Source organism: Psittacula echo (assembly GCF_963264785.1).
Source record: "Psittacula echo genome assembly, chromosome: 3".
Classification (NCBI taxonomy): Eukaryota; Metazoa; Chordata; class Aves; order Psittaciformes; family Psittacidae; genus Psittacula; species Psittacula echo.
This window is the reverse complement of record NC_137736.1, coordinates 57,648,893-57,673,964: the sequence shown is the minus strand read 5'-3', so window position 1 is coordinate 57,673,964 and position 25,072 is coordinate 57,648,893. Positions and strand designations below refer to the sequence as shown.

The window sequence follows — 25,072 nt, the reverse complement described above, 5'->3', positions numbered from 1 at the left end:
TTCAGGGAAGCAGAAGGCAGATTGCACACTAGATATTGTCAGGTGGCTAGCAGTCAACTAGCAGCCTCTGGAAAACTTTAAGAAAATAAACAGTTCACATTGTACCAGAGATACAGCAGAGGATGCCAAAATAGTGTCACAGTTACGTCACCGATTGCTCCTACTCCCTTTCCCACACCCTAGAAAGGGCATGTAACACCTCCGCAGAGCCTACATTCTTACCCTTTGTGGCTGTGGATAACACATTTTATACCTCCTGAGTCCTCTGCACTGCTGAGGCCAGGATTCAGCATTGTAAAAACATAGTAAAGTGCTCCACATGTCTGCTGCATACAGCAAAATGTCATTTTCATGAAGATTTTCTTTTTCCTGCACAATAGACTGAAATAGAATTGGCATGCACAATAGGCAAGAAACACTTTTCTCCCAGGAGATTTCAATCCATCAGATAAATACAATACATGCTTCAAATGTCCTTTACTTGAGGCTACGCTGATTTTGTTAAATTTCTCCCATTTCCAAGTCAACAGAAAATCTGAAGATTCTGTTTTAGCAAGACAGCAGTCTAAAGGTTCCACTGCCTACAGATTCAGGACTGAAACAGAGTGGGCATCTTCCCTTGGTTTATAGTTTTAAATGCAAAGTCAAATACATCAATTTCATATTAGGAGGAAGTACCACACTGTTTTGCTAAAACGCTAACTTTCTATCATCGTTATTTATTTGTTTTTATTGCTTTTGGAAGTGTAAAATTAAATTCTAGCAATTCAGATCTTTCCAGAAGAAATCTGCCATTTTAGGGCAAAGAGAAAGAAAAAAATTACGGCTAGGTGCAGTAATTCAGGGAGTAGCAAATACTTTGCTACTAGCCAGAATGCCTTTCACTTAATATTTTAAAACTCATAAAATGAGGAAGAGGAAGAGCAATTTATTATTTCTACATTGGTTTAAACATCCCTTCTAGCTGAGCGACTGAGATCTACCTTGTCTCAGGGGGAACAGCTCATGATGATCATTGAAAATGACCAGAAATCACTGATGGTCTAACACAGTTACATGAAGATAATGCTTGTCTAAGACACTGACAAACCTCCTTTTTTATCTTGCTTACTACATGCAGAGATGGGAAAAAAAATCAGAAATCAACCATAAAGCCATAATTTTTATTTCATATACTTTACCTAGGATTTATTTTTTTCTTGAGAAAAGGAATCAATGAAACATCAACATAAAAGGGTAGTTTTAACTACTCTTAAGCTTGTATCCAGCAAACTCAACAAAAAATAATTGCCCAGTAAGGTATGGGAGTTCATTTCACAATCTTCCAGTGCTTGAAACACATTTATAGATTCATATATATGATTTTCTCTCTACCATTTTTCAGAATTTCCTACTTTTATTCATAAATTTTTGGTGCCACAACTTTTCATGAAATATAATCAACTAACATCTCACCATACTAAATACCAGCATGAAGGCTGAAAGTCTTTGAAAATCAAAACAGGAGAACCTGATGGCTGCTGTTTTTCAGGAAATTCCTGTTAAATGACAGGAATAACTCTGAGTGTGATGCTGAAACCCCAAAATCCTCAGCAAACATCAGATTAATAGTACAAGCTTTATCACATGCTAACAAAGACAGTAAATAAGAGGATATAATTCAGTGGCTAGCACATGCTAAAACTGCCTTTGCTCTTAGCATTATATCTTTTAGGCAGATTAAAGCTAAATGCTCTAGTGTACACTATGTTCACACCATCATTTTGCTCTGGAGACCTATTCACCATCCATTCTGTAAAGAACTTGTAATCACAGCCTAAGCTTAGAGCACAAGCTGTTTCTGATTTCAAAGGTGTGACTGTAGATACTTGTGAAGTTCCCAAACATAGAGAACTTGATGTTCAACTTTCTGAAAACAATGACCATTTCAAAATGGTTTGTGCCCTACTGTGCACATAAAAATGGAGTTCCCAAAATCTGAAGCATATATCTCTTCAAGAAAAAATTGTGATTTTGCTAACAATGACCACTCAGTAGAGGTACTCTGAAGATAATAAAAAATTAAAGCATGATCTGTATTCACTGAAAGATTTTCCATTTGCTCTTTGGAAAACTCTTATTTGCCTTCCCTGAAATCACAACGTAAATGCTATTTAGTGAAACTTCTAACAATTCCAGGAACAAGCATGAGTACAACAAATCTTCCACTCCTCATATGCAAAAGTTCCACTGATTCTAGGCATGACTGACGGAATATGTCAGTATTATAAATTAATCACTGCTACAAACAAAAAGATCTTTTTGGCATCCACTTGCATCTTAAGACAAATAAACAGAATTACCCTTACATTTTAATGAGTAAACTGTAACATAAAGCTTATTTATTCAAATATAGTTTAAATAAAATATTCTTAATATGACATGAGTTTTCCCCAGAACCCAGGGAGAAAAATCTTTCCAGCACTACAAAGAATTAAGCATTTCTAGTACTAAAACCCACTGCAAAAGACACTTAAAGGAGAAAAAAAAAAAAAGGTACTTGGTACAAATGTAGCAGAGACACCCTACACATTTCAGAGGCAGATTTGCAGTTGGTCACATAACCTTTCCTCACAGCAAGCTCTGCTAGAAGTAGTTACTAAGACAAGACAACAATGTCTCTGTTCCGTCTTCTGAACAAAAGAGAGCATGCTGGAGCAGGTGGACAAATTAAGAATTGAGCTATTAGTGCAACAGTGCAGATTGTAAGAGGCCAGATGGTCCAGCTCTCTCCCTGGCTTCCCTCTTGGCTTTATCATTACTCTTGACAGTGCTCTCCCCAGCAAATTTTCTTTAGAGGGAGTGAGCTGTAAGCAGTTAGGACATAAGCCAGTCCATGCCACTCAGCCTCAGAGCCAAGGATAGGTCTCTGAATATAGACTGTGATCTATATAAAAATATTTATATAGATAGATATAACAGTTGAGAATATAGGAAAATAACAGTGCAAGTCCCATGGTCCTGTGTTAAATCTGATCAATGTTCTTACATCCTTATTTCTGTGATGCAGCAAAAGATGTGAAAACAATCCAGAGTGAAAACATTTGGAAAGTTTTTGTGCTTGTTTCAAATACCAAGTTTGCTATAATGTCACATTTCTATGGTATTTATACATCTGTGTCCTGCTAAAATTATCAATATCTTATTCAAGAGAAATGTAAAATTGTTTCCTTTCAATGTGATTGCTTAATTGCTTCCCATGTTTATAGCCTCTTCTGAAGGTTCTACAAAGATGATGAGTTTCTGAGTATTTAGGAAAATGACCTGCCTGGCAGGTGCTAATTATTCTCTTTTAGAAAAAAAGTTTTATATAGTTACACCAATTTCATATTTAAAAAGTAAAATTTAGCTATCAAATCCACAGCCATGAATATTACAGAGTCTCCAAAGTCATCATCTGAATAAACTAATTGCAGCACATTTCAAATATTTTGAAGGTAAACATTCAGTTTATTAAATGAGATGAACTTTCAAAGACATTTTCCAACCTGGACAGTACTTAATTAATTTGAATGTATTCAGTTAATTGGAAGAGACGCTTTTTTGGTACAGCAATAGAAATGTAATTGACTCCAAATCAAAAAAAAATAAAATTAAAAAAATATATATGTGTATATTTTGTACTATAGTTCCCTCATCCTACTTGCACAGGTATTTTCACACTAGCACATACACTACTTTGAATTCCTTTAGATTTATCTACTTTGGGGTTTTATGACAACTGGCCAAACCAGAAAACATGGGCTTGGCATCCCTACAAATGTGCGTGTTACCTTACAACCCCTTCAGTGGTGCTGCTTGGTGGGGGTGTGGGTAGGAGAGCTAGGAGAAGAACAGAGCTGTCTCATCCCAAGAGTTGCTGCCCCTTGCATCCTGAGCAGACTGCCTCCCTGCTACTCCCAGTACGCCAGAGGTGGGTGATGCGCCAGAAGATACTGGAGAGCACAGTGTCAGAGGCAGACATGGGACTTGATGCCCTCCTGTTCAAGGGTGGCAGGGATAGCTGAAAGCTTGAAGAAGTCACACAAACATCAGCTCCATCCAGAAGCTGAAGGCTGCAAACATGAACACCCACCAGCATTGGCTCTGCCTGTCCACAGGGCAGAGAGGGCCATGTGGATGGGAGGAGATGGTGGAACCAGGAGAGTTCCTTTAGCAGGTATCTGGAGTCCTGCAGTCCCATCCAGCACAAGGCCTTTCCTTTGTCACCAGCCACCCAACAAAATGAAAGAAAGGAAGGCCGAGTGTTGGAAGCTAAAATCTGTCACTGCAGCCTGGGGATACCAAAATGTTGGCAGGAGGTGGGAGCCAGCTGCAACCCGTGCTGCATGGGAGGAGCGCCCACTCTCCTTTCACCCCCGCATCCCCTTGGGCTGCAGCTGAAGGACAAAGTCTCTTGTAGCAGAGTCTACAGGGCCAACCCAGCCTCTCACATTGTGGGGTTTTGTGTATGGACAATTCCTTCTAGTTCAAAATTTCTGAAAAGGAATCAAATTGTCCTATTATTTTTAACTTCTGAGAGAAATTCTATTCCGAAAAAAGTTTGGATTTTCATCTTCATTTTCACCTTTTTCTTTTTTTTTTTTCCTACTTGTTGCCCTTTCTTTACAGCCCTCCACTGTTTTGCTTCTTTCTTCACTTTGCCATTGACAAGGAAAACCTCCACACCATCACCACAAAAAAGGAAACTGGTATTCTTAACCCATATCAAAAAGTCTATTCTCCATTGCAATTTTTGTCTCCAAAATATAACTCTGCTTTGCCTGATTGTCGTACTAAGAAAGAGATAGCACAGCAGAAAAAGTAGATTATGTTCTGTTTATTGTGCTGTCTGGGGTAAGAGAAGGTTTAACACTGAGTAAGTCAACATTTGTACTTAATTTTAGTAGCCAAACAGCTTTCAGTACATACCTTTTTTCTCAGCTCCCGCTTTGAAACAATAATCACATTTGGAGGATCCCCAACAGCTGTGGCAGCCCCCCCAATGTTTGTGAAGATTACTTCTGCAATCAGGACATGCCTAGGATCAAGATTAAGTACCTCGCAGAGCCTATGGTATAAAGAGAATGAAATTAACCTCTTACCCTAAGACTAAAGTACCTTAAACATTAAAATTATAAATTATATAAATTGCAATTATATAAATCATAAAATTTATAAAATACAGTCATTTCACTGAAAAATTGCAGGATTTTAAACATAATATCTACATGTGATATATTGTTAAAGCTTTAATTGTACTACATTATATGTGGTACAATAGTTATAGCAATGCAAATGCAAAAAATATAGATTTTTTTTACCTTTATAACTCACTAATTAAAAAAGCATTTCATTAAAAATAATCAACTATTAAGAAAGTTGGAGTACACAGAAAATAGCATTTCAAATTTTCAGCGTCATACAGCTTTTTAAACTATGGTCCCCAGACTACACTGACCTATGGAAAATTATTCTGGGCCACCACAGGCTCTGCACTCAGCATCAGTAAATTAGCTTTCTTGTCCAAAGCAAGGGTAGGGGATTGCACAGGTTCCCTATTAGCCATGAATCGTGTATTAAAGACCTCAGCTTTCAGCCTAGGTTTATCTGATTTATTCTGTTCCTATTTATCCCCTTCTCTAAAGCTTGATCATGAGTATTTCTGTTTGTCATGCAACAACAGTAGAAAATACAGATTCCTCATCATTAAACAAAATCTCAAAATGTTTTTAGCTGTTCAGAAATATTTAATGCTTCTTTAGTTAGATGCTTCTTCCGTAAGACAAAGTAAAATGCTCATTAAATAAGAAGCATCTAAAAGTGCCATAGCAAATACTGCGGTTGATTCAGTAACCTCATGATCCATTTAAAGTCAGAGCTCACTTACAGTAATCTTCACACAGATTACTTCAACTCACACAAATTACATTTATGCAGAGATCCACACAATCTGCTCAATTGTGAAGTACATGTTTGACTATAAACTTGGGCTGTGGTATTAAAGGCTGAAAGTTAAGGTCACACTTAAGCACTTTGGAATAAGGGATGGCTGCTTTCCTGCTCATCGCTTGTCAGAACGCTGCTCCAGTGTGTAAAGATGGAGGCCACGCTTGAATTATTGCCCCCTCTACCTCATACAGGACTCGGGGAAGTGTAGGCAGCAAGAATGCTTTCTCAGAATTGCTTTCACTGTATTGCTGTCACACATTCCCCTGAAGGAAGAGTAGAGCTTCACTGTTCAGTCTAAGTCTGTATTATTAAAACCTATATTTTAAAGAGAAGTGTATATTGCACAAAAGCTCAACTTGATACTCTGTTATGACTCAACCCCAGCCAGCAACTAAGCCCCTCACAGCTGCTCGGTCACTCCACCCTGGTGGGATGGGGAAGACAATCTGAAGAATAAAAGTGAAAAAACTTCTGTGTTGAGATAAAGACAGTTAACAGGTAAAGCAAAAGCCCTTCATGCAAGAAAAGCAAACCAAGGAATTCATTCACCACTTCCCATGGGCAGGCAGGTGTTCAGCCATCTACAGGAAAGCAGGGCTACGTCACCCTTAGCAGTTACTTGGGAAGACAAACACCATCACTCCAAATATCTCCCCTTCCTTCTTATTTCCCCAGCTGTATGTGCTGAACATGATGTCATATGTTATGGGATGTTTCTAGGGTCAGTTGGGGTCAGCTGTTCTGGCTGTGCCCCCTCTCAGCTCCTTGTACAACCCCAGCCTGCTCACTGGTGGGGTGAGGAGCAGAAAAGGCCTTGGCTCTGTGTAGGTACTGCTCAGCAGTAACAGAACCATCCCTGTGTTATCAACACTGTTTCCAGCACAAATCCAAAATATAGCCCTATGCCAGCTGCTGTGAAGGAAATTAACTCTACCCCAGCCAAAGCCAGCACATCACTTAGGCTGTCAACAACAGAGTCAATTTAAAACTCAGAAAAAACGCTGTCAGATGACACATACATCAGCACATAGAATCTCCAGAAAAAAAAAAAAAAAAAAAAAAAAAACAACTATGCAAAAATACACTATTTCTCCAAAAGCATTAAATTATGCAGTTAAAGGGTACTTTGTAGTATAAAACCAATTGCATCAGTTGTGGTTCAAGACCATAGTTGTAGATGTAATTTTAACTTCATCACTCCTTGATTTCTGAATGTTTCAAAATACAACCTTAACTTTTTTTAATGATTCTTTCTTTTTGATGAACATAGTGATAGCTTGAAGAACCTCTGACGTATGCCAAGAAAGGCCAAGCTCAAAGTATAAAATCATCAGAATGTGTTAGTTATAGAGCAGGATCAAACTTCTTCTGTTTACTTACAGAAGTAAGCGTGAAAAACTATCAGCCTTTTGTAGCTCCAAATAACAAAGTATCTTGAAAATAAACTACAGCTAAAAAGGGGTAGTTATTAATTTTTTTTTTATCATCTTACTACAAGATGCAGAGTGGAACAAGTATTATGTTTTATGCCTCATCTATGGAAATAAAAATCCTTATATTAATAGAGTCAGTAGGATTTTCTGCAAGCTTTATCTCCATGGCAATGACAGCACAGTGCAACACAGTGAAGCTGTAGACAAGGACTGAAGACAATGGCAGGAAGATAAAAACCAAAAAAACCTACCTCCAGTATGAAGCTTTTAGAAACAGGCAATTAGTTGGTTTTACTCACCAAGATAAAATTTTGTTCTGGCTTTGATAGTGATTCAAATAAAAATGCTACCCACATAGAGTTTCCCCTTCTTCAGCATTACAAACTTATTTAGTATAAAACTGAAGTATTTGGGGTACATTTAGTATAAAACTCTAATACTTAAAGGCTGGCTACAAAGACAAAGACTCTCGCTACACAAGGAACCGCATGGAGAAGACAAAGGGCAACAAGTACAGGTTGCACTGGGAGAGATTTCCTTTTGATATAAGAAAAAAAAAATCATGGTAAGAACAATTAACCACTAGAACAACCTCCCCAGGGATATGGTGGATTCTCCATCACTGGAGGTTTTCAAGTCATGATTAAAGAGAACGCTGGATAATCTCAGCTAGGCTTCCTTTCCCATGAAATATGGGACCAAATGGTCTTTTGAGGTCCCTTCCAACCTGGGCTATTCTTTGATCCTTTGAAAACGGAATAAATGCTACAGTAGCAATGCCTGTGAACAGAATTCTTTCCTGATGCATTGACGTCTGGATTTCAATCTATTCCAAATTATAGTTAATTCACAATATTCTGCAACACAGCTAAAGAAAATTTGGTGTTTAATAGTTCCAGTGTTGCTTTATTGCTAGAGGTGAAATTATTAACTGCAGTTAGGCAAAGTGATCTCTTTAAAATATAATCAGACAGAAGACAAATGGCGTTTTCATTCACCAGCTGTTTCCCAATCTAAAATATATTCTACTTGCGAAATTGTTTTTTACCTCTTTATGCTACGTTTTAAAGTGGGAGCATATCTTAATAGAATTTTGTGTACTTTAATGTGATAATGACTGCAAGCATTACATCATTCAGCATAATTTTAAAAACACAATAGGTGGTTCCAAAACTGAACTGGGTTAACCAGATTTGCCTGGCCAGACACAGGTTAAGTTCAGGTTAAACGATAATTTCTAATCACGTATTGATTAAATCTAGTTGCAAATCAAGTGATACTAATTTACAGAAATCTGAAGTAATTAAATTCACAGTTCTCTATTAAAAGTTCCAAATATCAAATCTCAAATCATGGAATTAACAACTGCTGTACCAGTGTCATGATCACCAGCAGGAAGAAAATTCAGTCTCATATTTCTAAACAAAGCTGTTAGCTGAAATCTAGAGATTTTTTAAATTTACTTGTGCCCAGTATTAGAAGGGATAATGACTTTACTAAAATATAAATTAGTATCTAAAATTGTATACAGATATGAGCCAGCAAAGGACAAGGCAGTTTTAATTTAAAAATTCTCTCTGCTTACAGGAAAGAAAAGAAGAAATCCTCTAGTGGGGAGCATTGGTGCAATATGCTATTGCAGTTCAGATATGAAGACAAACCAGAATAGTTAGCTGCCAAGGGAGAGTAACAGGCTTCAGATATGTGCTCTCTATGAACTCAAAGCAAAAAGGCAACCCATCCCTTTGAAAATGTTAGCTCTTCACCCTATTACAATAGGAGTATTTGAAGTTTTGATTTCCATTTAAATGATAAAAAAAAAAAAGTCCAAACAAGCATTTTGCACACATGTCTACTACTGATTGCTAGCTATAAAAGACCAGGTCCAAAACCATAACAATAAAGTACCTTATGGTTACTGGAGTAAAGAGCAGCATAGTGGTAACATTGTCCAAAAATGCAGAAAGAATTGCAGCAATGAGACACAGAAATGTAATCATGGCCCACACCCTGCCTCTAGAGAATCGATAAGCCTAATAAAACAAACAAACAAACAAACAAAACAGATTTACCACTTTTTAAAAAATTATAGATAAAATAACTTCACCAAAGATGAGGCAACAGTGAGCTCAGAGCATTAGTACTCCATGCACCTCCAACAGCACCCTCTCCAATATTAATCAATTTAGCAAGAAAACATTTCATAGAAGAAATTGGAAGCAAATATTTTCATCATGCACAGGAAGAAACAAGTCTGAAGAAACACCATGTCAGGTATGAAGCTGGCTGTGGCAGGAGCAGACCTTAGCCATCATCTTCTGCCTACATCCCCAGGTGGACTAACGTGATTGAGACCTCCCACCTCCTACACATGCTGGGACACCTTCTCCATCCTCAGAGCAGGATGGCCACGGCTACACAGTCTGGGCATCTATGTAGGCAGGGGTGTGTCCACCTATGTCTTGTTTAGGGATTCTATTCTCGAAGCAGTCCTCCTTGTGATTTTTGTTTTCTTTCTTTCCACCTTTCTCAAGAAAACTGAGCTTTGCAGTAGGTGAAATAGTCCCTCACCATGGGCAATACTTGTTTTGCAACTAATCCATCAGAATTGCCCTTTTAATGTAAACTCTGGTTCTGCTACTGTGTAAAGCTCTGTGGCCATTTTTCATGCATGATCATACAGCTAATGATAGCCCCCATATTTCTTCTCCCGCTCTGTCAGGCATTAATACAGATTGTAGTTGCAGTGGAACTGCAGCCCTGGGGTAGTCCTGGGGAATAATTCAGCTTTATATTGTCTATATGCTTGTGTAGCATAGGGAGGCCTTTACCTTTCTCTTGTAGAAACGGAATTGCCTTCAAGGCTTCCTTTCATCCCTAAGAGATTTCTCAAAATTACAAGTTGACCACTGTGATTTCTAATGTGATAAGTAGACACTGCCCAAAGAAAGGTTCTTCAAATATAGTGTTTGGCAACACAGATGATTAAGTATTAACTTGATTAATCCAGTAGTAACTTAAGAGTACAAAAACAAGCCTACCTTTACTGCACAGTAGTCAAAAAAGCCAGTCTCTGAAAATATCGCCACCAAAACCATCTACCAAAATATCCAGAAAAAGAGAATAACTTGCAACCGAATTATTACACAAAAACAAAGCAATGTAGTTTATGATCCTGATGAAAGTCCTTATCTGACACCCTTCTGAGAAGCTAATTACCTTCATATTAGGATATCCAGTACAGCTGCCAGATATCTCTTGTCAATGTTGAAATTTAGTTCTCAACATAAGCAGTCTGTAAATGTCACACTAATCTGGTTGAATTTCAGTTGTAATAATTAATTAAGCACCATACATTATGTACTCAATGTATCTCCCTTATGTCATTAACCAAGAAAAGCCAGTGTCTTTGCCTTCTGCAGTAACATTATACAGAGGGCAGAAGATAGCAGCTCCAAGAACTACTTGCATTTTCCCACATTTCTGAGAAGATTCCTGTCCTTCCATCTTTGTTCCCAACAGATATTTTTTTCATTCTTTTTCTGTGGGGAAGGCAGGAAGCAGGGAGCAGTGTCAGGAAATAAATAAACTTCAGAATGGCAACAGATAATTTTAATTTTGTCTCTTTATATTGTATATTTTGTGTTAGAGTTTAACAGCACTTGGACAAATCTTTTTACCATAAATAGCTATGAGCAAAGTGTTTAAAATAATATATGATTATCATCTGATCAGATATTTTTCCTCCATTTCTGGTTTGCTTTTTCTGTGGCTCCAAACATAACACTAAGACAAAGAACACAACTTTTCCAGCAGACTGTGCTTGGGGAAGGTTTTGAGCAAACAAAATTAACCAGATAAACGAGAGTGATAATACTTGGCATTTAAACAGGTCTCTCCATTTATAGACCTCAAGGATGTTTTTAGTATGTTAAACACAATTTTACAGATTTTGAAAAAAATGGAAAAGGATCAACATTTTCAAAAGGCTCCTTCAGAAATCTGATCATCTCCTTTTTGATAAATCCCTCAAGGCCCAGACTTTCATCATACCATGTCTCAGTAAAGTACAATTAACAAAATGTTTAAGAGGGAAACATCTCTATATTGAATGTGATTAACTCAACACATTCAGAGCAAAAGATACGCTTTAGTTACCATTCCAAATAGCAGTGCCAGTGTCTCATAGTCAATCCACTCCACCACTTTAACGATACTTGGCCTCTGCAATCAAAAAACACAATTACCAGTGAATGCCATAAAGCACCTATTTTTTTATTAGCTATGAAATTTAAACTCCACTTAATTAATGAACCATTTAAATAAGCTAAGATGGAAATTAATGTGTTCCTACAAGGTACACAAAAAGGACTCTGTATTTTTACCATTATTATTATTATTATTATTACTAATTCAAAGCACTGTTGGCATCCTAAGTGGGTCATTATCAAAAGCCTACATTAGGCTATCAGTTTATCTAGCTGTTCCTTACATAACATTGCAGAAATAAAAGATGACTGAATTATATAGTGCACCCTAGTTTCCTTTTTGGTAAGAGAACAGAACGATACCACTTCACCTGTGAACAAACTGGAAGGAAACTGGGTGAATATAGCAATGATGTGGTGACCAGTTATGAGAAAAAACAAAGAAAATCAATCAAAGGTTTCATTAAATATCAACTAAGAGTAAGTCAATGTGTGTGTGTGGGGAGGTTTGGGAGAAGAGGGAGCAGGTAAGGATTGGAAGCTGTAAGCATGAGGTGTAATTATTTAGGGTAGTATAAGGCAATGTATTTCCCTTTAGGCTTGCTTGGTAACCTAACATTACTGAAAATAACAGTGTTACAGTAACTCAGCATTAAGATGAAAACAGTTGTACTCAGTTTCCTGCAAATCGGAGCAGAATACCACCAGCTGATTTTTTTCCGACTCTTCTTGTCTATACTCTAGGCTGACTTGTTTTCCTCAAGATGCTTGCCAATCCCAATATCTGCCTTACCATCTCTTTCTCTTGAAAAACTCTGCTCTGTCATGTGCCCAGTCATAACTGCGCAAACATGGAAATTTACGGTAACATACCCAGAAACAATGTGAGCACTTATTACAGTTTGACAACTTACCTCCCCAACAGTAGCTAAAGCAGCTAAAGCTGCCAACGAGCCAAGCATCGCGGCAAGGGTCCTGTGGACAATCTGCAACAAAGGGTAAGAATTGACCAGAGACTCTAATAAACATCTTCTTACTATTAAAAAGGAGGAGGGAAAATGATAAAAAAAAATCATGTAGTTGATGATTTTCTTGGTTTGTTTGGAGCTTTTTTACCCATTCCACCCCATTCTCATTCAAAAAGACCTGATTAGAGAATAGCTGATTAATTTGCCCTGCTATAGGATGTTATTAAAAAAAAGGAAAAGAAGCCATGCTTGAGCAAAAGCCTGCTAGGAAGTCTCAGCTCTGATCTCAGAGCAGAGAAGGGACTTCAGAACCAGTTTCTTATATTTGACAATGAGTGACCCAAGAAGGTAAGCAATTCGCCTTCCCTAACTTATTGATCAAAAAAGCCTAGTCCTGTTGGCTTCCCTTCACAGCTCATGGAAAGAAGACAGGAAGCTGTCCACCTCATTCTTTATAGACGCTTGCTCATCTCCAATGTCTGTAAAGTAATTCCCAAGCAAATAGCTCAGACGTGGAACAGATGCATCCTATGCATACAGAAACATACTAGAGTGGGAGTTTCCAAGTCCAGTTCTGGGCACAGACAGATCTGTCAAGCCTATACGTTTGCTTTATGTCTCACTTACACAGAGTTTTCTTCCTTCATAAAGTGTTTCTTTACATCCGCATTTTCTGTACAAAGTGTTTTGATTCCAAGAATAAAATCTGCTGGAAACCTTTGCCACAGCCTCCTCAGTTCCTCAAAAGCTGCTTTCACCAGTGTATAGACTAACCCAGCCTTGAACAACACTTCTGTATCTATCTCTAACGTTTCTCTAGCATACAAGCAATGCATCTGAAAATAGCATCCAAATCCCTAACCACAGCACAGACATTCATTTAATACTGCAGCAATTACTACATTATATGGACATTTGTCCACATCTATATATCTAATGAATAAATTGTACTTAAAATTCTAAAGGAGAAAGTATAAAAGCAAGCATGCCCTGAAAATGTGCTTTTTCCTCCAAGTGCTCATTTATAGTTATTTAATTGACTATGACTGGAAGATCACAGATTGTGTAAAATAACTCAGTTAAAGTAAGAATGTAATTAATGAAAATCACACTACAAAAGACCGTGTCTAATGAACAGCATTTCCTATTAGTGTGTTTAAATATTATTCAGACACAAGAATTATTTCTCAGAAAGAAATAAAGCAGTCTAAAAATATTGCACTCATTGATAATTTCGTAACAAATATTTTGCTGATAAGAAACAGTAGGATGTGGACCTCTAAAGGCCCTCCTGCCTGCCTGTAAAGGAAAAGACAACAGAAAAGATTTGTCTTTTTTTCTTTTCTTTGGACATAGATTTTTTACAGTAATGGTAAACAACCAAGCAATTTACCAAATTACTAGAAAAATAAATATAGAAATCATTGATTTAGGAGTCAAAAGAAAAAATCTGTCTCATTCTCATATGTTTTTCTTCAAAATGGACTGAAGAATAACCTATTTGTAGTGACAAAGCAGATTAGAACAAGGATTTTATGTCCTAATGACCTAAAAGTAAATAGCACACCTTACATCTCCCACCAGCTCCCATAGAAATGCATGTGATATGTCACTGTTCATCTTTGATTTTCAGTTTCAGAGGATTCATATGAACACCTACATACAGTCCTTCTGATTCTGCAAAGTTGGGGAGCATCTGATAGTTCTTGTGGCTGATGACAGGTTGCAGCAATCATACCTTACAGTTCTTTCCAATAAAAGACAAGAAGCAGAGGTCTTGGTTAAGGAAGGGGATCAACTTCTTCCCAGGGCAAATCATGTTCAAGGGTAAGCTACTGGGGAATCCTCAGCTGTTCTGAGACTGAAGGCTTTTTCCTCATCTGATCACCATACATGTTAACTCTTTTGCAGTTCTCAGAAAGATACAATCTTTTTTTCTGAGATTTGACTGGCTTTAATTTTTTTACATATTTTCACATAAGCATTTCTCCCATCACTGTTGTATACTTATTTGCATAGATTGTGCTGACTGCATTTTCAGCTTCCAAGAGTTTCCTGTCACCTATGGGTTAAATTTGCATTAATTTCTGCAGAAAGATGGGGAAAAAATGCAGTTCAAATGGAGTTATTCTGTCAGTTCCTTCATCCTGGTGATATTTCAAGAAAGATATAAAAAGTACATCCTGAAGAATGAACACAGATTATTCAGGTGCAAAGCCCTATTACAAAAAACTTGTAAAATATACAACTCTTCATTCCAGCAAACTATTAAGTAGAAGTTATATGGTAACATAAAGCCTAGAAAGCACATTTACAGAAACTCCAAGACATGTAAATATGTAAAAGCTGAGATTTGGGGAGGTTTAGGAAATAATGGATTACTCTTTAATTTTTTCACTATAAAGCAAACTCAAAAAAAATATATATATATATTTGCAGAGTCATTTTTAAAAAGCTTGCAAATGGAGAAATGAAGAGATGCAGCTTAGAAGTTGTGACACTTTTTGAACCACATTTCCATCTACTACACATTTGGAGGGCATTATATTAACTAAAATTTCATTACTACTATTATTTTGGAAAATAGTACAGATCTGATCCAAACCTTTTGAAGCCTGAAAGGAAGGTGAGTATCATTTCAGGATGAATCTCAGAGTGTACCCATAAACAAAATCTCAGGTACAAAAAAGCTCAGAAATAAATTAAGACAGAGATTTAACCCCAGGAAAGCTGAGAGATCTGGTGGAATTCTGAATCTAAAATACATTTGGAAAGATTAAGTGAGAAATAATATGTGTTCATCTGATCCTTATTATTCTTGAGAAATTTCTGTATTCTCTAGTAAGCAAAGACAGTCACACTGAACCCCAATTTATAGCATTTCTCTTTCAAATATGAATTGCCTATAAGATCACAAATTTGGGTTGACTGCATCAGCCTGACTAGGTTGAGTTCTCATGTACAATCTAAGAACGGAAGCAGAAGGAAATGGTGGGCCGAAAGTTACTTCAATAGCAAAAGTGAACAAATTCCGATAAAAGACTCAGTGTAACGTGTACTCATCAAAGACACTGAAATAGCCAATATCTCTTGCAGATCTTATTATGGTACCTACATTTTCCTCTCTATTTCATCTCTTCTTTTCAAAATACATCTCCCAACACTAATAAGCTCTTCCCTGGGCCACTGTTCAGCTACATGGTACTCATTCCTTTGGTAAAAGCCATCACTAAAATTCTTTCCATCAGGCATACCTCATAACAACCCTTCTGTCCGATCTTTCACGCCATCTACAACTTGCCTCTTACCTGCATTTTAGTTTCTACTCTCTCCAACGTGAATATCTCCTTACATGTTCCCATCCTCTGTGGCCTTTATTCTATAAAAGCCACATCTCAAAGTGACCTCTCATTTTCATCTTATTTCTTCCATCACACAACTGTGAATCCTCACGTTTCAATGATTTAGTCAGTTTTAGCACACTGTAAAATGCACTAACCATAAAAGTCTCTTGCCTCATTTCCCAGAAAGTTTTCTTAAAAACAAAACCAAAAAAAAACAAAAACAAACAAACAAACAAAAAAAAAAAAACCAAAAAAAAAAAAAACCACCAAGCAATGGCAATTTAGACACAAAAGAGAGGACAAGGAAGATACAAAGATTTTAGTCTATTAATTTGCAAAATGGAACTCCCCACCTCCCAATCCAGCTACAAGCCTTATAATTTCTTCACAGAAGGGTCATTTTCACCACTAACAGCATATTTGTATTTGTCTGACAATTGCCTAGCAATGCTGACTTAATGAAACAGCAAGGGATGGTGTTTGGCTTCTATAAAGGGACAGTTATCTCAATACAAACTGCTACTGTACATAATGCAGCCCAGATTTCACTCTTCACGTTGCATGACTGTCATAGAGCACACTGATTCATGATATCACTAGGCTGACAGCTGAAGAGATTTCAAAAAGGAAATGTATATTTACAGAATTATATAGAAGTAATTGAAACACCCAAAGCTGAAACAATAGAGGCTCTCAAAGACATCAACAGTGCAGGTGTGGCAACAGCAACATCATAGGGTCATGCTATAGGGTCAGCTCAGAACGGGCAAAGATTGAGAAAAATTTTTATAGTTATTTTATTTCATAATTATCTATAGAAATTTTGTCTTATGATTGCTTACTGTGTGATAAAACACAATGTGCTGGATGCTGGTTCTGTATGATAGTTCTCATATTCTTAATTAATACTTAATTTTAAGGTGAGAAATGAAAGCAACCCATATCATTTACACCACAAGTTTTTGTGCTTGATATGAATTAAAAATATACTTTTCCAGAGCTATAATGCAAGCTGGACTCAGACAACCTAGACCTTCTTCAGATTTAAATTTATCTCTCTGAAAGTGCTTTGGAATGTTTGCACAGAGTTCATCAAACCTTTTGTAGACTGCAACAGCATCACTATGAAAAAGATTCAAAATTCCAGACACGTTATCTTGTACAGTGCCTCAGGAGATAAAGGGAAATTATTTAGAAGGCAATTGAATGGTTACCTGTATGCTATTTCAGAGCACACATTTCTCAGCTCAAATCCAGGGCGTGCATATTTCCAGAATGTGCTTCTGAAGATACTTTATAAATGACACATACCAAACATTTGATTTCCACAAGTCCTTATTTATACGTGATAAATGGCAGTTGAAAGATGACTGTCAGTGACTTTAATGTAAATCTTCAAATGCCTCAATTCATTTCTTATCCATTTTTTTTCCAGTGAAGCCTGTTGCATTGAACTACTTATTTTACTGATAAATTAGTTTCCTTCAATAGAGTAACAGCATTGCTGTATTTCAGCCAGAGACATTTATTCCCAAGCCTATATCCACATATGGGTTTTATGTATTTTTCACCTTCCTCAAGAGTATCTAAGACCTTCTCTGTAGAATCAACAGCCAAATCCCCCTTAGACTTTATAAAGTCTCTAGTTTAGTTCTTTATTCTCAGGGGACAAGGAGGGAAAATTTGTTCTAGGATAGCTTTTTTCCTGACATGTTTTATATCTATTCCTTTTTATGTTTTAATAAGGGTTTATTGGGTTAGCAGTAAAGAGGTTTTTTTCAAAGACAAAGAATCTTGATTATCCTGAAGATAATCAAGATAGTATTAGCCTGACTGCCTTTGAAAAGATTTTCCTCAGTCCGATCCCTTTTTGGAGATTATGTTATCATTTGCTTTCACATTATAAATCTGGTCGTCTGTTTTGCCTTGGACTATTCCAGCTGTTTTAGCAGGGTATAGATGAAACTTCAGTTTTTCATGTTACATGTATTTGATCCAATTACAGTTTGGAAAATAAATCCCAAAGCCTGAAACTGACATTAGATAAATTTGCAGAAATGCAATGGCAATTTAACTAACTGATTTAGCTAATTTTTCCTAACTCTCTCAAGCAACAAAACTGAAAATTTCAGGTTATGTTAGGAAACAACAAGGGCCAAAAAAAGCCTTGCACTACTTCGAAGTGGATCTACTGCAGGGCAGAGTTCAGAGTTGAATGGCATCAAATTCTTAGTTCATAAAGATTTGCTTTACTGCTAACATATTGCACAATTTGGGCAGAATATAAACCGATAGACTGAAAATACAGGACATAGTCGGTATAGATAAGAGTATCAGAAAATGAAGGTCAGTGGAGCCAAACATGTTTACTTGATTTTCTTCCTGCTCACCTATATTAACAGACCATTAACCAGTACTAATTAGTGAAGGTACAGCAACATACGTTCCCTTCAGCTGGTGATGGCAGCTAATGCTTTACCTCCTCACCTTCCTCCTCCTGGGTTACTCCCTACACGAGCTCTGCAGAAACAGTACTCCAGCTTCTTCAGCTGTGAGGCACTCTTCCCAGCCCATGGGAACCCCTTACAGTGGATGTGTCTCAACAGCTAGTGCAAAATGAATGATAATGAAAAATTAATTGCCTTAGAATTACTTAGTTAAGCAGTAGCAAGTAAATTTTGTGAGGATTTTAATGAAGCAAAAGAGAACTGCTTGACATAGTTTAGAAAGTATGACTTACACTGATGCAGTATTCAGGAGTGGACTAAATCAGTTCTTGAGGCAGCCATGTAGGGTACAGCTGCTGAAAGATTATGTGTATCCCAAAGTGATTACAAGCATTACAAAAATCAGTAACAGCAAGAACATCTATCTCTATCTTTGTCTGCAGATTAGGACACTATCTCTGTGCATTCTATACATGCAGACACACGAATCATAAAATATGACTTTACACTATGTCAAATTTCTTACAAAATCTTATTATTAATATCCTTTTAGTAAGTAAAAATATATCAAAACTGTATCACGGTACATAAGTATGCCTTGCTTGAAAAAAAACCAACCAACCCTGGATCAACAGCTTACTCATTTTTACAAGAATTCAGTATTGAGTCAGTATAATGGTACTACTATATGCATGAAATATATGCCCAAGATAAAGAGCACAGACTGGAGAAGTGTCTGGACTTGGAAACATTAGCTGCATATGTTAGTACTAACATGCATTCTTCTTAATTGCACCACAAATGGCTAATCCCTGTAACTGGGGGGAGGGGAGGGAGAGGGGGAAACAAAAAAAGAACCAAAAACAAAAACCCCAGAACGTTACCTATACATCAATAAGTGATTTTTACAGACAGATTCCTAGCTCTAAAAAACTTGTTTGGGGTTTTTTTAATATCAACATCAGATTCTATAGCAAACTGTGTAACCCCTAACGAACATCTACACAACCCCGAGGTAAGAAAGCACCCACCTATGACATTCTGCTATAATGTTTGTTTTCACTCAGATAGCATGCTAAATCACCTGCTTGAATTCAATGCCAGTGGAGGAAGTCATGGTATATAACCCTGCCTTAGGGAACGGCATAGAAGGCATCAATTTGCCACTCTCTAATGCGATGTTTCAAAATATAAGATGGCACTACACAAGATGATTATCTTTAAACAGAAGATGATTAAAAGTAATACCATATGGTATTGAAGGCAAGTTAACACCTGTATTAGTTCACCGTTTTTCCTAGGGTATGTTGATTGAGCAGTCTAAGAAATACAAAGTAGGGATATTTGGGGAGTTTTGTCTAGGAAAAATAGCCCTGAAATTCTATGATTAAGTAACTACGGTAAGTCAGAAAGTTTCACCAGCTGACAACAATTCCCTCTATATGTAAAACACGACTGCATAGAAGGAGAGTGAGAGTGACTTAAGGAGATCAGATTGTTTTCTGTGAATAAATTATTTATTAATTCGTTCCCCTATTCTATATAGAAAATCTATGAGCTGTTTCTAGATTTTGCAAAAGTATTTGTTACTTCATAGCTCTATCAAAGGATTTGAATGAATAATGTGCACAATTTGCAATCTTTTCACTGTCTGAGGGCTTTTTCACTTGGTGATACCAGCGCTTGCTGCTTGTAGAGAAAATTAGATGGGCTAAAGATTCATGCTGATATGGAATATCGAATTAACTGGTTCAAAGTAGCACTAGAAGGATGCAAGGATAAACATAACCTTACTTAATGGGATGAACAAAACTATTGGAACCCTTATATTTTCATGCCTTGGAAACTCAGGGGAAAAGCAAAGCTGGAGAAAGGAGTGTGGATCCAGGAAGTAAGGAGGGAAACAGCATTTGTACAGATCAGAGAATCAAGAAGAGGGATTATTCATATATAATGAAGGTTGAAATGACTGCTAGACTTCTAAGTAGAGTCTGGTTTTGAAATAACTTCCCACCACAGAATATTGCTAATAACAAGTGGGAATAAAAAGCTATGTAGCATCACGCTTAGTAAATATTTCTACCAGATTCATGCAAAAAAAATAAGACTCTGTCATATCTCTATCATTATAGCCACTGGTGGATGTTTTCTGGCCTCTACCTATTGGGATGGCTCTGATGTAAGAAAATTATTTTTATACACCTCCAGGAAACACTAGAAGGGGAATATCCAGTAACATCTGATAGTTGTAGAGCCCCTTAGAGTCAAATCTTAAAAGTGAGTCTTTTTGTTTGCTATGAATTTGGGGGGCTTGACTTTATGTAAAATTGGACAGAGGCATACAGAGATGAATGAGCTGATGTCCTCTAAATCAGGGCCTTGAGCCAGGTTAGATTAATAGAAAGTGGAGTCCTGTGGAAAAACAGGATGGTGATCATTTTTATAAGCCAAGGCACCTCACTGCTGTAATATTTTAGCTACAAGAAACATTTACTGTGTGACTAAAGTAGAGAGATCTGGTCATTAGCCATTAAAAAAAGGACAGATGTTGTTACCTAGAAGAGGATAAATCAGACCGCTACTGTGGGCTGACATGTCCAGAGCCTTGGTATATCGACAGGCTGGCCTAGCAACAAGCTTTCAGTCTTGCAAAACCTTCTTACAAGGATCAATCCCGTCCTCCAGCACCCATCTCAGCAGATTTTGCTGCCTCCATCCAGTCCACATGCCTGGATATCATTTCCGACAGACACTCGTTTTTGTGCCCTGAAACAACAATGGGGGGGGGGGCTGCAAGACCCCCTTTGCAGTTTTGGAATGTTTTCTGAAACTGAAGAAGATGCCACCATATGTATTTCCCCAGTTACCTCAGCATCCTCAAGACTAATGAGTCTGTGAATTTCTCATAAATTACGTGGAGCAAATCCCAAAAAGCAAACCTATTTTACTTCCCCTGTGTGAATCTTTGTCAGTCTTTTTCCAATATTAGGGTAACATGACCGTACAGAATTACAGCCATGCACTATGAACAAAAGTACGTCAAACTACAGCACTCACATTACCTTTACAGGAAGCTTTCTGCTCTAGCCAGCAGCTCCTCTGGGGAGTCTTTAATCACCAGCATTTCTCTTTCTCACTCCAGTTTTCTTCTCTGCTTTTCTTCTCACATCTTGCTCCACATTTGCCACCTACACTCTCTCATGCTTTTTTATTTACTTTTGCCCTTGCTCTTGCTGAAGGAAGACACCACTTGAGGCCCAAAAAGAAGCTGAGTGTTTCTCATCCCTGTTTGTGTGCATTAGAAGTGCATGTGTGTTCTAACACCTTGTTAAAATTTTAAGGCTTCATGGTGCTTTGGTTGCCATAGGCAGGGTAGAAGCAGAACAGCAGCATTCAATTAAGCTAATTTAATGTTCTATTGCCTGTCTCTAAAAAGAAAGGGAAAAAACCAACCCAAAGCAACATACACAGTATGCAAGGGAGGGCAACACATATGTGCTTGACAGTCTTTCAAAAATTGAACAAAATGCAGTTCAAAATTAGTTTTAAAAGGCAACAGAAAATAGAAAATGGACATTTGGAAATTAGTTTTTACACTTAGTGTTGAAAATATGACTCCTATTATTTCAAAAAAATTACATTCTGCATAAAGTGAAGCCTGGGTGACAATATCTTTTAAAGTAGACAATCCTATCAATTCTTTAGAATAGCAGGCAGCACCATCCAGTGGCAACTTTTTCCTAGTAATTTTGTAATTAAGGCCAATTTACATACTACAGAAGTACCATAGCATCCAAAAAGAAGGTATTTTTCCTTAAAGCACACATAATCAGAGCAGAGGTAGACTGCTAAGAAGATAGATCTATCAATTAGGCAACAGTCAGTGTAAAATCAATATTTATATTAAATTAATAATACAAAACCATTGTTACAAGATATTAAGCTGGGAATCAGCTGGGGATTTTGCTTGCTGTTATACCATATTTTTGTTTGAATTTAAACTTATCCTGTACTTGTCTTACATCACTTTGCTTCTTTTACACCCCTTTTGCTGCAGTTACAGCAGCTAAAAGCGACTACAGCTTATCTAGCTGGTATTGGCTTTGTCTATTGGAGCCTCCTTGTTGGTGCCAGTGGCTTTATCCAAGCAGTAGAAATCCAGGCACCTCAGGTGTACTGATCCAATGCTCATCATAAGCAGCAACTTGAAATGTTGCAAAGGAGCTCCTGCACAGCTGCTTCGAAGTAATTTTGACTCTCTCAAAATGCACAGAGGTCACACCCATCTCCTAAATAAGAGAAAGGCAGGGAATGACCATAAGCCTTGATAGTCCAGACAGTTTAGTTGCTAGCTCAGTCACAGGCTGTTCTTTCTGGGAGAACTTCTAGGGTATTTCACTTTGGGGGACGGGACAGATGGATCCACCCCATGTCTGGATGCACTTGTTCAATCCAGTCCTCCACCATCTATCTCAGCAGGTTTTGCTGCCTGTTCCTGCTCTGCATACCTTGATACCATTCCAAATGCACACCCTTAGTTTATGTCTTTAAAGTATTATCTGTGGAGACTGCAAGACCTGAATGTGCGCAAGTCCATGGAACTAACGAAATCCATTCGCAAGTCCTGAAGGAGCTGGCAAATGAAGTTGCTAAGCCACTGTCCATCATATTTGAAAAATCATGGCAGTCAGGTGAAATTCCCAACAACTGGAAAATACAACCCCCATTTTCAAGAAGGGGAATATGGAAGACCCAGGGAATTACAGACCAGTCAGTCTCACCTCCGTGCCTGGCAAAATCTTGGAGCAGATTCGCCTGGAAGGCATGCTAAGGCACATGAAAAACAACAAGGTGCTTGGTGACAGCCAGCATGGCTTCACTAAGGGGAAATCCTGCCTGACCAATTTGGTGGCCTTCTGTGATGGGGCTACTGATGGACAGGTGTAGAGCAGTTGGCATCATCTACCTGGACTTGTGCAAAGCGTTCAACACTGTCCCACATGACATCCTTGTCTCTAAATTGGAGAGACATCAATTTGATGGGTGCACCACTCGGTGGATAAAGAACTGGCTGGATGGCCACACACAAAGAGTTGTGGTCAATGGCTCGATGTCCGGCTGGAGACCGGTAACGAGTGGTGTCCCTCAGGGATCAGTGTTGGGACCGGTCTTGTTCAACATCTTTGTCGGTGACATGGACAGTGGGATTGAGTGCGCCCTCAGCAAGTTTGTCGACGACACCAAGCTGTGTGGTTCGGTTGATACACCGGACAGAAGGGATGCCATCCAGAGGGACCTTGACACGCTTGTGAGGTGGGCTGATGCCAACCTGATGAAGTTTAACCATGACAAGTGCAAGTCCTACACCTGGGTCAGGACAGTCCTCGACACAGCTACAGGTTGGGCAGAGAAGAGATTCAGAGCAGCTCTGCGGAGAAGGACTTGGGGGTGTTGGTCGATGACAAAATGAACATGAGCCACCTTCAGTGTGTGCTCGCAGCCCAGAAAGCCAACCGTGTCCTGGGCTGCATCAAGAGGAGCATGACCAGCAGGTCGAAGGAGGTGATCCTGCCCCTCTACTTTGCTCTCGGGAGACCTCACTTGGAGTATTGTGTGCAGTTCTGGTGTCCTCATCATAAAAAGGACATGGAACTGTTGGAACAAGTCCAGAGGAGGGCCACGAGGATGATCAGGGGGCTGGAGCATCTTCTGTATGAAGACAGGCTGAAAAAGTGGGGGCTGTTCAGCCTGGAGAAGAGAAGGCTGCATGGAGACCTCATAGCAGCCTTCCAGTATCTGAAGGGGGCCTACGAGGATGCTGGGAGGGACTCTTCATTAGTGACTGCAGTGATAGGACAAGGGGTAACGGGTTCAAACTTCAACAGGGGAAGTTTAGATTGGATAGAAGGAAGAAATTCTTTACTGTGAGGGTGGTGAGGCACTGGAATGGGTTGCCCAGGGAAGTTGTGAATGCTCCATCCCTGGAGGTGTTCAAGGCCAGGTTGGACAGAGCCTTGGGTGAGATGGTTTAGTGTGAGGTGTCCCTGCCCATGGCAGGGGGGTTGGAACTAGATGATCTTAAGGTCCTTTCCAACCATAACTATTCTATGATTCTATGATTCTAAGTCTACTCTCATTCTATTGCACATTTTCAGCTGGGTAGGGAAAAAAATTTGGGGTATACTTTTGAATGGTGATGGTGCTTTACGGTTATAGGGACTCCAAAGCAGACACACAATCCCATGCTGTCCTGGACGGATGCAGCTAACCTGATTCAGAGGGAGCTAGATTTTAATTCAAGCTAAATTTTCCTGCTGGATTTTATGATTTAGGTTTCACTACACAGGATTCAGGTTCCATGCAGTGCCCAGAGTCACATTTCTGATTTTTGGTTTGGACTAGGAAGTTCACTCTCCAGGCCCTACCTTTTGGCTCCATTTCTACCTCAGTGTAAAACACCACAGACAACCAAGACAATATCAAGGCAGCCTTCTCTCTTCCCAGGTCAGGACAGTAGTCTCTCAAGGAAGGAAAAGCATGCAGGAGAGCATCCTTGCCCTGCTGGAAGCTGGCCAGCACACCCAGGGGCACTGGCTTTTCCTCTCTGCCCCAGTCTTATGCAGTTTTGCTCCCTCCCATCCCCAGACAGGGGGGTGCGACTAAGGGCAAAGTTTTATTCTTGCCCAGTGAGGTATGGCTCAG

At 38.4% G+C, this 25,072-nt stretch overlaps 1 protein-coding gene across 1 annotated transcript in view; it reads right to left on the bottom strand.

Moving 5' to 3' along the window:
* OCA2 (OCA2 melanosomal transmembrane protein) overlaps positions 1 to 25,072 on the bottom strand; it is a gene marked incomplete at both ends in the record, with an annotated part of 171,283 nt that overhangs the window by 104,594 nt on the left and 41,617 nt on the right. Inside the window, 5 exons of the mRNA XM_080614470.1 lie at positions 4,951 to 5,089; positions 9,312 to 9,436; positions 10,445 to 10,501; positions 11,562 to 11,627; positions 12,526 to 12,597. Coding sequence (XP_080470596.1) covers positions 4,951 to 5,089; positions 9,312 to 9,436; positions 10,445 to 10,501; positions 11,562 to 11,627; positions 12,526 to 12,597 — 459 coding nt within the window. The remainder of the gene's footprint in view (positions 1 to 4,950; positions 5,090 to 9,311; positions 9,437 to 10,444; positions 10,502 to 11,561; positions 11,628 to 12,525; positions 12,598 to 25,072) is intronic.